This window comes from Diplotaxodon limnothrissa, linkage group LG7 (assembly GCF_057381915.1).
Source record: "Diplotaxodon limnothrissa isolate DT_005_m linkage group LG7, D_limnothrissa_male_GT1.1, whole genome shotgun sequence".
Classification (NCBI taxonomy): Eukaryota; Metazoa; Chordata; class Actinopteri; order Cichliformes; family Cichlidae; genus Diplotaxodon; species Diplotaxodon limnothrissa.
In genome coordinates, this window is record NC_140602.1 from 45,181,802 (window position 1) to 45,196,384 (window position 14,583).

The window sequence follows — 14,583 nt, forward strand, 5'->3', positions numbered from 1 at the left end:
TCCAGAGATGCTGAGAGCACTAGAAGCCATCACAACATTTCATATATCTGCTCTCTTAATAAACATCAGCAACTTAAGGTTTCTGAAGAGCCACACTCACACATACAAGTATGAAATCTAAGAAAAACATGATAACACAAAACTGCATCTTAACGCTTTATTCCTCTTACCCGTGTGAAATGCTGCCACAGCAAGGAAAACAAACAGCGGCACTGGAAATCTCATCTTGTTTTTTGCTCTGGTTGTGAAAGATTTTTAGGGGGGCTTGTCACTCCAAATATCGTATATGGGGTTGTTGCCACTTTGCAGTCTTTTATATCTTCAGTGCCATCACATGTTGCGCTTGGACAGGCGGCTCTGGTACCATTGTCCCTCCCTACCTGAGGGGACAGCTGGGTGGCACATCTTAGCACAGACGTATCCTTATTCCGTCCGTCAATGCCACCCATTGTTGGCCCTTCAGTCACACGGACCTTTATTTGGGATGTTCGAGGGGGAAAAATATAGGGACTCCGTGTATCCGAACTGACAACAATGTTCGTTTCCCTTTTCACAATTGGAAATGATTTCATCGAGAATACTTGGCTTACAAATGATGGGTCACAATGTAGCCCGGCAAGACAATCCCTCAATTAATCTCACACAGATCAAAGCGATCCCAATCTCATGATTACAATGCAAACTGATGTAGCTTTTAAACATTTAATCCTTAATCTGTCATAAAAAATGACCTGCTCTTCACAACCTCGAGATCAGAGGAAAAGCTGAATTTTAAATGATGAATTTTAAAGATTTCTAAGAGCAAAAATAAGTTGGAAGATATACACAATTATAATTACTTATTTAAACCCTGCATTTAACTGAAAATAGCAAATAAGACAAAGCCAATTTTAAAATATACTATTAATATTAGCTAAGATGTGCAAATGGGATTGGGTGTGAAAAAACTAATCTGAATCTTTGTAAGTAAAGGTGGGAAGGGGTTGCTTCTTTAAGTGGATCAAAAAGCAACAATAATTATATTTATAAATAATAACGGGAGAAAAGATTAAGCAAATACAGAGAATGATGCTTATCATATCAGAGGAAATCAAGGGAGACACAGTTTATGCTGACAGGTGGGATGGCGCTCTTTTTGTTTACCCGTTGTAGCTCGCACTCTGCATGTGCTGCTGTGCTCACTCACTGCAGTTAATGAAACGGGGACAGGCAGGAGAGATCGCTTTACACGAGCGTCACGTTGGAAATGCACCACACCTCTAATAGTTTTTATATGACTCACTTGTTTATGGGCGGTTAGGACATATGATTGTAGTGGCGGATGAAAGCAAAGTGCAGCCTAATCTATTCCCTGAAAAAGGGGAAGAATTTACTGCTCCTTTTACACCAGCAACCCAACAAAGTTCCTTTATTTACTCTGAGTTTCTAATAACAGATAAAGATGACCTTTATTAGTGCATGAACAGTGTTTGACCTAAATAAGCTAGTCATTTTTAAAATGAAATAAACACTTGCTGGTGCCAGATGAGCTTGTCTGAGTATTTTAGAAACAGCTGATCTGCTGGGAATTTCCCGCGTAACCATCTCTAGGGTTTACGGAGAATGGTCCGAAAAAGAGAAAATACCCAGTGAGGGTCAGAGCTCTGAGTGAAAATGCCTTGTTTATGGCAGAGATCAGAGGAGAAAGACTGCTTCAAGATGATAGGAAGGAAACACCAATTCAAATAACGACTTGTTAAAACCAAGGTGTGCAGAAGAGCATTTTTGAATGCAGCTCACATTATACCTTAGCAATAGTAAAGTTCTGCCTGGTCTGATGAGTCTCGATTTCTACTCTGACATTCAGATAGCAGGGTCAGAATTTAACAAGAAAGCATGGATCCATCTCGTATTAATAGGTCAGGCTGCTGCTGGTAACATGGAAGATATTTTGTTCACACTTTTAAGGTCACTTAGGAAAATCTGAGGAAAGTTTCTGAATCTGAATTAAAGCAGTTCTGAATATAAAAGGGAGTCCAACTCAGTACAAGCAAGATCTAGCTAATAAAGTGGCATGACATGTTGACTTTGTACTTTTTTCAACTTAAATTGAAATGATAGCCAACTCATTGCCACATGTTTTTATCATCAATATTCAGAGCACCCCAACTTTCTATTTACAAACAGATTTATTGAGAAATACTACAAACATAATTTAATTAGACTTTTATTTTGAAGCTGAAGGCAAACACACACACAAAAACAATACCAGTCGCACTGATCACTTTACCATCATTGGAAACACTTTAGAGAAGTACAGTTTCAGTTTGAGAGTTTTCAGCACTGTTGAAATAAAGGTAGAAAATTCTTTTAATCAGTTAAAGTGCATAATACTAATAATATTTCAACTACTTTAAAAAAATATAGAGAAAATGCCTCTAAAGGTTCTTAGGAAACAATTAGCAAACTACATTTTCTTTGTCCCAAAGTAGTTAAAGAACATGAAAGCGCCGTAGGCAGATACAGTATTTCTAAACAACATGACATCCTACAAATCACAGGTACAAAATCATTAAAAACACACAGGAAGAACCAAATCATCTCTTAAACTGCAACTAAAATTTAATAAACACATACGCCAATTACCCTGCTTAAGGCACAATCATAGTTTAGATTAATTCTTACACACGTTATCTAGTGTGTAATGGGTTTAAGACTTTTCGATTGTAGTCACTGTGGGACTAACAATGAGTCACAACTGACATCAATGCGATTTACTACAAAGAAAGTGTCTTGGTGGCACATTTGTTGCTGACAGCTGCCAGTACCCAATAAAAAACATACAGTAGACTGCTGAGGAGGTAGAAACACTGGAAATCCATCCGGGGACATACAAACAGATCAGCAAAGGGACATCAGCATGTTAGTAAACACCACGTGCAAGAATTTGGCTAAAGGGAAATGACAAGCTGACTTCTTTCTCTGTACAGTACACAGAACAGGAGCAACACACTAAAGAAAATGACAGAGAAACACTTGTGTGTCTGGCCTGCAGTGCAGCATGGTTCACAGTGATTGCACAATTCAGCACAGTGCAGTTTTGTTTTAACATTTAATGTGATTTGTGTTGTGTTGCTGGTGATGCCTGTGGCTTGTGATGCAGTTGATCTTTCTCCCTTTCTCTGCCCACCCCCCCATCAGTGATGAGAACAGTGTACTGCCCAAGTTAACTTCTGTGATCTGGGAAAGCATCGCATTAAAAAACAAGAACAAGAAAGAAAAAAGAAAGAAAGTAGTCAAAGCAGCCAGAAAGCATCTGAAGAAGTATTTTTAAAAGGAAAATTAAACAATTTAGAGATTTTTTTATTTCATATTTTGTTTACGGAAGTTATTTTCTATAATTTTGTTCTGCTTTTCTTTTCTTTGAGTATTTTCCTTTTAGTAATTTTAGCATGTGTGGAGTTTGTATTTTCAGTTTTAGCATCCCCTGTGGGTTAGAGATCACACTGCAGGTAGTAGTAGTATAGTAGCTTACACCTACTTCTGTGTAATAGTGTGTTTGTATGTTAGGTTAACCTCCTAGGACCTGGCGTCCACATATGTGGACATCACATTTTGGGTTATTTAGACCAAAATACTCAATTTTGCTCTACAAGGGTCTGATATCCACTCACGAGGACATTATACTGCTACTGTTCTATCAAAACGTTTAAACAAATATCCTCATATGTGGCTCTGACTTTTCTTAGAAACAATAATTAGGTTAAAAAAAACCCCTGGTAATTCTTTGTTTTTACATTCATCAGGTCCCAATCAGCCCAAATATCAAAGAGAAATTAAAAATGCATGCCGTGGAAGAGTTCGGGTCTTAGGAGGTTAAGTGGCAATTCTAAATTGGTCATAGGTTTGTATATAAGCTGGCTCCCTGCATCCCTGAACTGGATATAAGTGATTAAGACCATGAATTTATTCACATTACCTAATGACAGAGTGCTTCACTTGTTTTCTGTGGCTATGCTAGCACCATATAGGGACAGGGATAGTTAAGTAGGAGGTCGGGGGTTCGAATCCATTGAACGGCTACCCTGAGGTACCCCTGAGCAAGGTACCATCCCTACACACTGCTCCCCACACACACTGCTTCACTGAGTGAATGGGTTAAATGCAGGGAGGAATTTCAATAAAGTATACATAACATAATTGTAACAGTTTCCTGGATTTTGCATTTCAAGGGCCACGGGTCAAACTCGAACCTGGACCGCTGCTCTCCAGCCATGTTGCATGTAGTTACCAGTCTGTGGTTGCTGAGCAGTTCAGTGGAGCACACTGAACTAAAGAGGCAAACCCCTAGATTTTGCTTTTTTTGTCCTTCTACCTGCCCCACAGAGCTACCGTTCTTCCTTTTTTGTAAACTAATTTGAAAACCAAATGAGAACTCTATGACCGCCTGTAAATAGAACATCTTTGTTATATCATACCAACCAACAATTATCTGAAGTAGTTACATCATCCATGTGCAATAAGTGATTAAAATAATGATAGAATTGTGATGTAGGTAAACTGCTGGCTTCTTTAACTCCATGTTTATTGTCAGATTTTGTTAGACAATGTTACCTGCAACTAAAGATTATATTCAATATTTTAGAAAATTATTTCAAAATTACTTAAGAAATTGGTCTGTGGGTTCATAACAAGCATGTTAGACTGTAACACCACATTTGCAGGATTATCCAAATCATAAGCAGGAAAATGTTACTTTCCAGAGTCTGGAACCGCCAGTGTCCTTAGATGCATGTGGAATTTTAAACATATTAGTCCAGTACTGAAATAACTTTTTTTCTTCAATAGATCATAATGCTTTCAGTGGTTTGGTCTCCCAGTACGTGTCTGACTTCTTCAGTGTGTATAACCCAGTCAGAACTCTCAGGTCACCAGTGGTGGATCTTTTAACTGAATTAGATCCAAGAGTGCTGGGGGTGCTTCCAACCTCAACACACCATTCACAGCTGCCTGCTGACCTGAGGTCAACTACAACTGTGTCTATACTCAAAACCTTTTTACTCTCACAGACTTACACTTAATGACTGTGTGTCAACTTGTATTTTATTTCTTTGTAAAGTTTGTTTTGTTGGGTTTTTTTGCCTTAAGGCACTGTAGACTTGCACTGCTTTTTATTTTTTATCTTAAAACGCATTGAATTGTGTAATAAAATGACCTTTATAAATGAAATTGCCATTGCCAATATTAATCAATTGCTACTGGTATCTCGCTATAAATGAAGGACTCTCTGTATGTATGTGTGCTTCATCTATCTTGTCCACTGTTTATCCATTGGTAGGTGTATGTCTGGGGTTTGGAGCAACTGCAGTGCCAAACTTTACTGTGTCTGAATCTTTTTTGGGGATCCCATGCATAAAATATAGCCAAAATATAAACATTAATTTAAAAAAAGACTGGCATAATCAAATGCCCCATTTGTCCACACACACAGGTATAAAAGTTTTCAATAACGTAAGACAAATATTTCCCAAACTAGAAAAGCTGAAACCACTGATCAACTAAAGTTGTGGCTCTAGTGTCACCATGCTCCCACAGATCAGCATTTCCTCTGGCGACTACGATGTTATCCAACATATAAAATTGGGCTCGATTGATCTTATTTTATTGCTTCTGATTCTACTCTCAAGTAGTTCTCACTTTTCAGAGTTCTCCTCTCAGGCGCGTGTGCAGGTCTTCCTGGTCGATCTTGCTTTTTTGTTCGTGCCAGTGGTGGTGTGCCAGCAGGGCCACGTTCCTGGCAGCGATGGCGCTCATCTCCATGGCACTTGCTGCCCACTCCACAGCATTGAGGTAGTACAGCCGGTTGTGCAGGATAAAAGGAGGGGTCTTGCGATGCGGTGGATGGTACGCGGGGTATGCCAGCCATTTGGTCTCAGACACCGAATCATAGGAGAGGAACATGTTCTCCAGCTGCTCCTGGGACAGCGGCTTTTTGGAGAACACCTTCCAGACATTAGCTTGGCTAGCAGGGGGGCGCTTGTAACCTTTGGGGATGTGCACAGGATCCAGAGAGCTCAGGCTGTTGATGATGGAACCGTTTGAGTCTGTGGTGAGGACATCAGACACGGTGAACTCTGAGGCAGCTTCTGTGGTCCCCAGGTAAGACACGTTGAGCAAGCCGTGGACAAGAGTGGCGACCGTCTGGTGGTAGTGCCCGGGGTAGTGAGAAGGGATTGGAGGGGAAAAGCCTGAAAATGTGATGTCAGATTTCCCCCGGTGAAGAGGCGTTGCTACTATCACAATATCATAAAGGGAATGTGCAGCTCCTGATTGGTCAACATAGCTAATCTCGTATAAACTGACAGGGGTGCCTGAAAGTGGGACATGAAGGGATATCAGGATGAAATATGAAGAATCAAGAAAGAGAAAAAGGCCGGATCTATATGACAGGAAGGAATGTTAATAGTACCTCTCTTGGATGGTCGAACTTTCACTGAAATGGAAGTGACTCTAGCAGGGATGAGCTCACTTTTGCTGTTGTAAAGAAGTCCAGAGCAAACTTTCTTATTGCCTCCATCCACTGCCCACAGGCCTGAATCTGCCCCTGCTAACGACACCGCTCCTAAAAACAAGACATGCCCACTCCATTTCATCAACCAACAACCAAAAAAAACAGTGAGATCTGTGCTAAATCACACGTTTTGTAACATACCCACAAAGCCATTGATGCGGACACTCTGCCCATAGTTGACACGAGTGATCGGTGCAACAATGTCATTGATGAAGACCTGAGAAAATCCTTCTCCCATCATGGCTTCCTCCAGGGTCTGATTCATCAGAGTGAGGAAACTATCACCTCCCATGGCATGCAACAGCCTCTCTACGGTGGAGAATGAGTAGCCAAACTGCTGGTACTGGTAGATTCTGTTCAGAAAAGGATTTAAAGATAATTAGGGCAACCTAACAGCAGTGAAATTTAGAAGCCACCAAGAAGAAAACAGCATCCTCACCTCATAAATTTATCCAGAACAGTCTCCACCCACATCTGCATTCGAAGAAAGTTCAACCCGTATCGCCAGAGCATGCGGAAGAAATTTACTATGAACCAGTCGCTCTCTTCGAACAGGATGTGCTTTCCATCAAAGATCGCCATTTTTGAGGGGACGTCTTTTCTCTGAGGAATACCTGTGAAAACATAAAACATTAAGCTACAATTTACGCACTTCTTATCTTTAATCCAGGCAGTTTAGGGGATGTTAAATTTACCTAATTTATCAACAAAGTGCTTCATATGTAGGTTCAGAGGATGGATCACTGAGCCTCCCGTTTCGTATTCATAATCTCCGATCTTCACCGTCGCAAGTCGCCCGCCAACACTGCCGTCTTGGAACACGTCGATCTTGACCCCAGGTCCAAACTCTTGCCTCAGGTAATATGCTGTCGCTGCGCCGCCAATTCCTGCTCCAACCACAGCTTTAAAAGAGAAGTGACAGGAACGTGAGCTAACATGAATTAACCTGCACATCTTTCAGATTGAGGGCTCGAGCACAATCAGAAAGTTTATTCTTCCTCCCGTTCTACCAGCGATGGAAGAGATGAGAAGTACAACAGCTAAAAAGAGTGGAGATAATCCACGTTCTGACTGTCTGTAGTGGAAAAAGTGTCATAACAAATGTAGGCTGAGTATACAATGTAAGTAATAATAACTTTAAGTAAGTATAACAGCATAACTAAGTCATACTTCAGGGTCACCTGATTCAGGCCTAACTACAAGCTTTACCAAAAAAAAAAAAGAAAAAAAAAAAAGAGAAGTTTGAAGCCTCGTCTCAAATATAGACAAGGAGAGAGTGACAGATAAGGGTGCAATGTATTTAACAAGAAAGTGCACGTAGACTAACACTAGTGCAGTGAATCATTATGCTGTCATCATTAAGAGTCACCTTTCAGTCTCACTCTGTTCTTCCCAAAACTGGAAGATATAAAAAAAATAAATAAAAAAAAAGATCTTTGCAATATTTATTTTGTTCCATCAATGTATAGTAAAACATATAATGATTAGTCTTCTGTTGATTAGAATGCAATGTTAAAAAACAAAAACAAGTCAACAAGTTTAAAATACAGGGAGAGCAGAATTATTAGGCAAATGAGTATTTTGTCCACATCATCCTCTTCATGCATGTTGTCTTACTCCAACCTGTATAGTCTTGAAAGCCTACTACCAATTAAGCATATTAGGTGATGTGCATCTCTGTAATGAGAAGGGGTGTGGTCTAATGACATCAACACCCTATATCAGGTGTGCATAATTATTAGGCAACGTCCTTTCCTTTGACAAAATGGGTCAAAAGAAGGACTTGACAGGCTCAGAAAAGTCAAAAATAGTGAGATATCTTGCAGAGGGATGCAGCAGTCTCAAAATTGCAAAGCTTCTGAAGCGTGATCATCCAACAATCAAGCGTTTCATTCAAAATAGTCAACAGGGTCGCAAGAAGCGTGTGGAAAAACCAAGGCACAAAATAACTGCGCATGAACTGAGAAAAGTCAAGCGTGCAGCTGCCAAGATGCCACTTGCCACCAGTTTGGCCATATTTCAGAGCTGCAACATCACTGGAGTGCCCAAAAGCACAAGGTGTGCAATACTCAGAGACATGGCCAAGGTAAGAAAGGCTGAAAGACGACCACCACTGAACAAGACACACAAGCTGAAACGTCAAGACTGGGCCAAGAAATATCTCAAGACTGGTTTTTCTAAGGTTTTATGGACTGATGAAATGAGAGTGAGTCTTGATGGGCCAGATGGATGGGCCCGTGGCTGGATTGGTAAAGGGCAGAGAGCTCCAGTCCGACTCAGACGCCAGCAAGGTGGAGGTGGAGTACTGGTTTGGGCTGGTATCATCAAAGATGAGCTTGTGGGGCCTTTTCGGGTTGAGGATGGAGTCAAGCTCAACTCCCAGTCCTACTGCCAGTTTCTGGAAGACACCTTCCTCAAGCAGTGGTACAGGAAGAAGTCTGCATCCTTCATGAAAAACATGATTTTCATGCAGGACAAAGCTCCATCACACGCGTCCAAGTACTCCACAGCGTGGCTGGCAAGAAAGGGTATAAAAGAAGAAAAACGAATGACATGGCCACCTTGTTCACCTGATCTGAACCCCATTGAGAACCTGTGGTCCATCATCAAATGTGAGATTTACAAGGAGGGAAAACAGTACACCTCTCTGAACAGTGTCTGGGAGGCTGTGGTTGCTGCTGCACGCAATGTTGATGGTGAACAGATCAAAACACTGACAGAATCCATGGATGGCAGGATTTTGAGTGTCCTTGCAAAGAAAGGTGGCTATATTGGTCGCTGATTTGTTTTTGTTTTGTTTTTGAATGTCAGAAATGTATATTTGTGAATGTGGAGATGTTATATTGGTTTCACTGGTAAAAATAAATAATTGAAATGGGTATATATTTGTTTTTTGTTAAGTTGCCTAATAATTATGCACAGTAATAGTCCCCTGCACACACAGATATCCCCCTAAAATAGCTAAAACTAAAAACAAACTAAAAACTACTTCCAAAAACATTCAGCTTTGATATTAATGAGTTTTTTGGGTTCATTGAGAACATGGTTGTTGTTGTTCAATAATAAAATTATTCCTCAAAAATACAACTTGCCTAATAATTCTGCACTCCCTGTATATGGAGGAGCCTTGTAGTTAAATCTAATCCTTGAATATTTGACTTATAAATAAATATAACCTCACTGTGGCATACAGTGTATTGTAGATCAATGCATTTTTTGATTAGTAATTACAATGAAAAAGGCAGTTTTATTATAGCTTTTTATTAACACATTCACATCCTGCTATGAACTTCTGGGAACTCTCAAGTCGTTCTGATCCACCAATGACACGACTCTCCATTCAACAACTCTGAACAAAAGCACAAATACCCTTTATTTTCATGAAAAGGTCATTTTCAGCCTGAAAATATTAACAGATTTTCACACATATCATCATCACTCATCAGGGAGTGAAACATGACCATGCCATGAAATTAAATTTACTTTAGATTTAGATTAGATTTACTTTTTAAAATTTTATTCGAAAACAGAGTGCACTGGTTTTCTTTGGTGGTTTAGCCTGTTAAAAGCAATCCTCATTATTTAAAACCCAAGTTAGTTTGTCCAGTTTCTTTAGAGAAATTGGAAGTGGGGGACTATGCATTAAGCTGGCTGTTGTTTGTGAACAGCAGATGAAATATGTTTGTTAAGCCCCTTAAATCAAAGATCATATCCTGACTGTTTGATAAAAAAAAACAAAAAAACCAAAACGAAACATTGTGCTGGTATACAGGGGCAAAATTATTGTTCAGTTAGTCGTGGAACTAACTGATGATGAAACAACCAACAAACCTGCCACAAAGATAAGTTTAAGAGGGCTGACAGAATGAAAGTACTTCTCTGTCCTCTAAAGAAGCTGAAGAGTGACAGACAGCACGAGTCCATGTTTTATTTTTATTTATTTTTGCCTTACCTATCTTCTTAGGCTGTTCCTGCAGCTCTGGGGCTGAGGCTAGACTTCTCCTTCCTGTGTGCCAAAGCCCCAGGAATAGCAGCGCTCTCAGTGACAGGGTTTGTAGTCTCATTGTGGGTATCTACAGCTCTGCACTAAGAAGCATCTGCAAAAGGAGGGCGAAAACGTGAGATACTTAAAGTGCCTATCAGCCTTGGTCAAAGGTTGCATTCAGGGCCTCAAAAATAGAACAGCGAAGGAAATAATGGCACAGCTTTTTACACAAGTGAAACTAGCATTAACACACTCACCCGACTTAACGTTTTAAACCTAAAAGACAAATTACTAAGGGGTATAGGGCGCTTTCGAGGACTTACAATTTCAGAAGTCAATGGTGGGGAACTACTGTTGGTCCAAAAATAGCCTTCAGGGTGTCAAGCTTCAAAGCAAGTGTAAAACCTCGTTTTAAAGCTCACTTAAACTTTTGTCAGACTGCTTAAATACAAGACTGAGCTATTCACAGAGGCCCCTGTAAAACCCACGAGAAAACTAACTAAGCTAGTTTAACAGTTGAATCACGTCTGCCCACCCTGAACGTCGCTAATTATTGAGACACACTTCTGGGCACGGTTGCTTTGAATGTCACAATAAAAGCATAGGAAATTCGTAAAAGCGATTAATGAGAAATGTGTGCGCAGAAATTTCGAAACATTTTAAAGCTGCCTATTGTAGGATTTATCTTGTCTGTAATAATGACTAATAGCTAACATAATTGTTATCTATATAGTTTTCTCTGTTTTTTAGCGTCCTTGCGCTACACTTATTTTGTTTTATTTTGAAAGATATATGAACAGGAAATGGGCTCAATGTCCTTTTTAAGGAGCTCAGCGGAAGTAGTAATTTACTTAATCACGGCAAAATAAATATAGATAAAGACGAGTTAGTTAAAAAGAATTGTTTTGTTTATTTAAACGTGTTGACACTTTTCAACCCCGTTCCCTAATTCTGAAGTAACAAAACGTATTTTTTCAAGTACGGAAGAAAATCGGAAGTGACGCAATTACTTCTCCTCTTGAACCATGCTTGAAATGGAGGTGACCTTACTTATTACCAAATTGTAAAGTAAAGAAAGTTGGGGACCCCGCGGGCAGGTGAGTCCGGTCTGGGTTTAATAAACTTGTGGTGAATATCTAAGCGGACCTTGAAGGTGTCTCCAGAGTGAGCAGAAATGGCAGAGGCTCATCAGGCACGCGTGCAGAATGTGATCGAAGACATGGTCCAAAGCCTGGAGAAGGACCACATCCGTAAAATGCAGGTAGGGTATCTGCGGGTTCTCGGTGGTGTATGCAGGTTCGAGTCCGGGTGGTAACAGGTTGTTTGTTCTCGCTGCAGGGGCGCATGTTCAGGTGCAGCGCAGAGTGCTGCGATCGCTCCACAGACAGCATGGCTCAGGTGCATCAGTGCATCGAGACGTGTCACACTCCCCTGGCCAAAGCTCAGGGCCTGGTCACTTCAGAGCTGGAGAAGTTTCAGGTAAATCACCGTGCAAACACCTGTCATCACTTTGTCTGTGCCAGATAACTAAGATTGAAAAAGTTAGAAAGGCAAGGCTGAGATGGCTTGGACATGTGCAAAGGCGGGATAGTGGGCTTACTGGACCAAGGATGTTAAAGATGGAGCTGGCAGGCGGGGAGGGACATGGATGTAATGAGGGAGGACATCCAGAGAGTTGTGAAAGGGAGGATGCAAGGGATAAGGAGAGATGGAAGCATGTGATCCAACATGTAACCTATATTCTGACATATGGTATAAACATAAAATTAATATAAGTGAATATTTAACTTAAAGAATAGATGTAGTAAATGATATCCTAGGCAAAAATAAGTGGGCATGTTTTTTATATTTTTGCAGTTTCCCTATTTATTCTCCAAGTGTTACAAATCAAATGCCTGTTACAGGGTACTTGGTTGTTAACTGAGCATAAATAATGTATAGACTTGTGGTTAGTGGGTTTTGGAGTCTAGGCAAAAAAAAAAACTACACCTTTACATTGGTGGTAAAGAAGATGGCTTACTATTTTGATATTCCTAACTGAAACTGTGGTGCCGTTTGTCTTTTCATTTGAGTCTTTTTGATATTGGTCTTTAGGTAATAGGAAATAAAGCAAACCATGTTGGATCTCCAGTTTGGAACCCTTAATTGACCCCTTTGCTTAGACTTAAGCATCATTACAAGTAAATGTAACTGATTTTAAAATAAAGTACAGCAGTTTAAAATGTCATGTCTCTCAAGCTATACTTGCACACCCTTTCAAAGCACTAGTCAGATAAGCTGTTAAAGTCCGGTGGGTTTAGGGCTCGCCTGAATCCAATATTACTTTTTGCTCTCCTTTAAGTCTCTCAGTTGCCAACTCTTCATTTTTAGTGTGGCTGAAGTTCTTCATGACTCTGGTTGTTGTAATGTTTGGATCATGTGACCCATCACTAGTAATATTGAACTAGATAAGAATATACCTAATATTTAAAAAGTACATCTACAGCTGGTTAGATTTGCAGTAGACATCTGTAAAATAAATAAATGAATAACATTTTGAAAAATCTAAAGTCCAATCCTTCCTGGCCCACCTTCAGGACCGTCTAACTAGATGTACGATGACCTGCAACGATAAAGCAAAGGATCTCTTTGACTCCGGCGCGAAGGAGCCAGCTGTTCGATCGCTGATGGACCGCTGCGTGGGCAGTTGTGTGGATGACCACGTTAACCTGATCCCCAGCATGACCCGACGACTAAAAGAGAACTTGGACTCTATACGGCAGTGAGGGGCGGGATAAATGACTGCAGTCCATCCTGGGGAAAGCTCGGGTGCATTGAGTTTATTCATCTAAGGAGTGAATGGCTGGAGGTGCAGAGGGAGAGTTCAAAGACTGTGATTATTAATGCTGATGTGTAGAGATTTCAACTTTGAAATGAAAGTTTCTGGCCTGTTAGATCCAACTTTACCTGCAGCGAGAAAGAAATCCAGTAATGCACAAGGAGTCTTAAGGTGTGCATTTGTTAAACACGGTTAATGTATTTAATGCACATCTGTGTGTTGCATTTCAACATGTAAAGAAAACCAACCTGTGTAATCCACGTGAAGGATTTTTTGTATTCTCGATGAAACTCCTTAAAATCATGATCCCTTATTTTTTTTTCTCGTTTCACATTTAATTGTGAATTTATATATCTGAATAAACAGAACCCAAACCTTCTTTGGATGCATTACCCCAGCAACACTGAAAAAAGTGATAGCAAATAACACTTTTGCATATGTTTTAATGACAACAGTGGAGTATACTCTTATATACACACACATGGTGGTACAACAAAGGCAACACTGTCAGCTTTTCAGCCTGAGTAAATGATATAAAAGGAGCAATAAACACACTGCAGACCTGATGTAAACCACACAGATAATTTTACTACTTGAAATCTAATGTTTAAATTGCACACGTCTAATTATGCAGCCTATCTGGTAGAATGGAAATGAACTCATTTTTGTACAAATGACCGGAAAATGCACAGCGAGTCAAACCCGAGAAGTAGTCAGCAGGTAGGAGACGACGAGTAACTGTGTGTTTGTGACCTCACAACTTACAAGACTCTTACTTTTGGTCCTTACGTCATATAAATGTACAGCTGGGAAACGAGTGTTCTCTAAACTCTTTCTTTCAGTGATGTGGTGCTGGCTCTACCTCGGTACCTCATGAGAACCCGCCCATATTTCTACAGGGCTGAGAACCGACCATTAGTTAGCAGAAGTTGGGGGTAATTTCTCCTTATGTGGCCTGCCTCTGAGAATTTCATTTTTTTCCCCATTACAATGACTGTGTTCAGCACTAGATTAGGCACGCTGACAACAGAGAGATAAAAGAGAAGCCAGATTAGATAAAAATCTCTTTGGTGAGCCAGGCTCTTATTAGCCATTAAACTTCTGAGCCTTAAATTCATTTATTACTGCAGAGACCAGAACAGACTCTGAAGATGAGCCAACAAAAACAAAAGATATGCCAACAGCACACTGACCTTTGAACCTTTTGACTAAAGAGTGAAACAAACAGCA

General features: G+C 40.1%; 2 protein-coding genes across 2 annotated transcripts; one reads left to right on the plus strand and one right to left on the minus strand.

The window, feature by feature from the left end:
* Positions 1-3,352: 3,352 nt before the first annotated feature.
* On the minus strand, positions 3,353-11,087 carry pcyox1 (prenylcysteine oxidase 1). The gene is made up of 7 exons (XM_085358185.1): positions 10,859-11,087; positions 10,503-10,647; positions 7,246-7,452; positions 6,990-7,164; positions 6,692-6,903; positions 6,449-6,601; positions 3,353-6,350 (listed from the first exon to the last, which is right to left on the minus strand). Exons 2-7 carry the CDS (start codon positions 10,612-10,614, stop codon positions 5,680-5,682), a joined length of 1,530 nt encoding a protein of 509 aa, XP_085214311.1. The 5' UTR covers positions 10,615-10,647; positions 10,859-11,087; the 3' UTR covers positions 3,353-5,679.
* A 468-nt stretch (positions 11,088-11,555) lies between these two features.
* timcc (TIM double twin CX3C motif chaperone) lies at positions 11,556-13,353 on the plus strand. Its single transcript, XM_085358186.1, has 3 exons — positions 11,556-11,796; positions 11,874-12,014; positions 13,112-13,353. The coding sequence occupies exons 1-3, from the start codon at positions 11,710-11,712 to the stop codon at positions 13,298-13,300; spliced, it is 417 nt and encodes a 138-aa protein (XP_085214312.1). The 5' UTR covers positions 11,556-11,709; the 3' UTR covers positions 13,301-13,353.
* Positions 13,354-14,583: the final 1,230 nt, after the last annotated feature.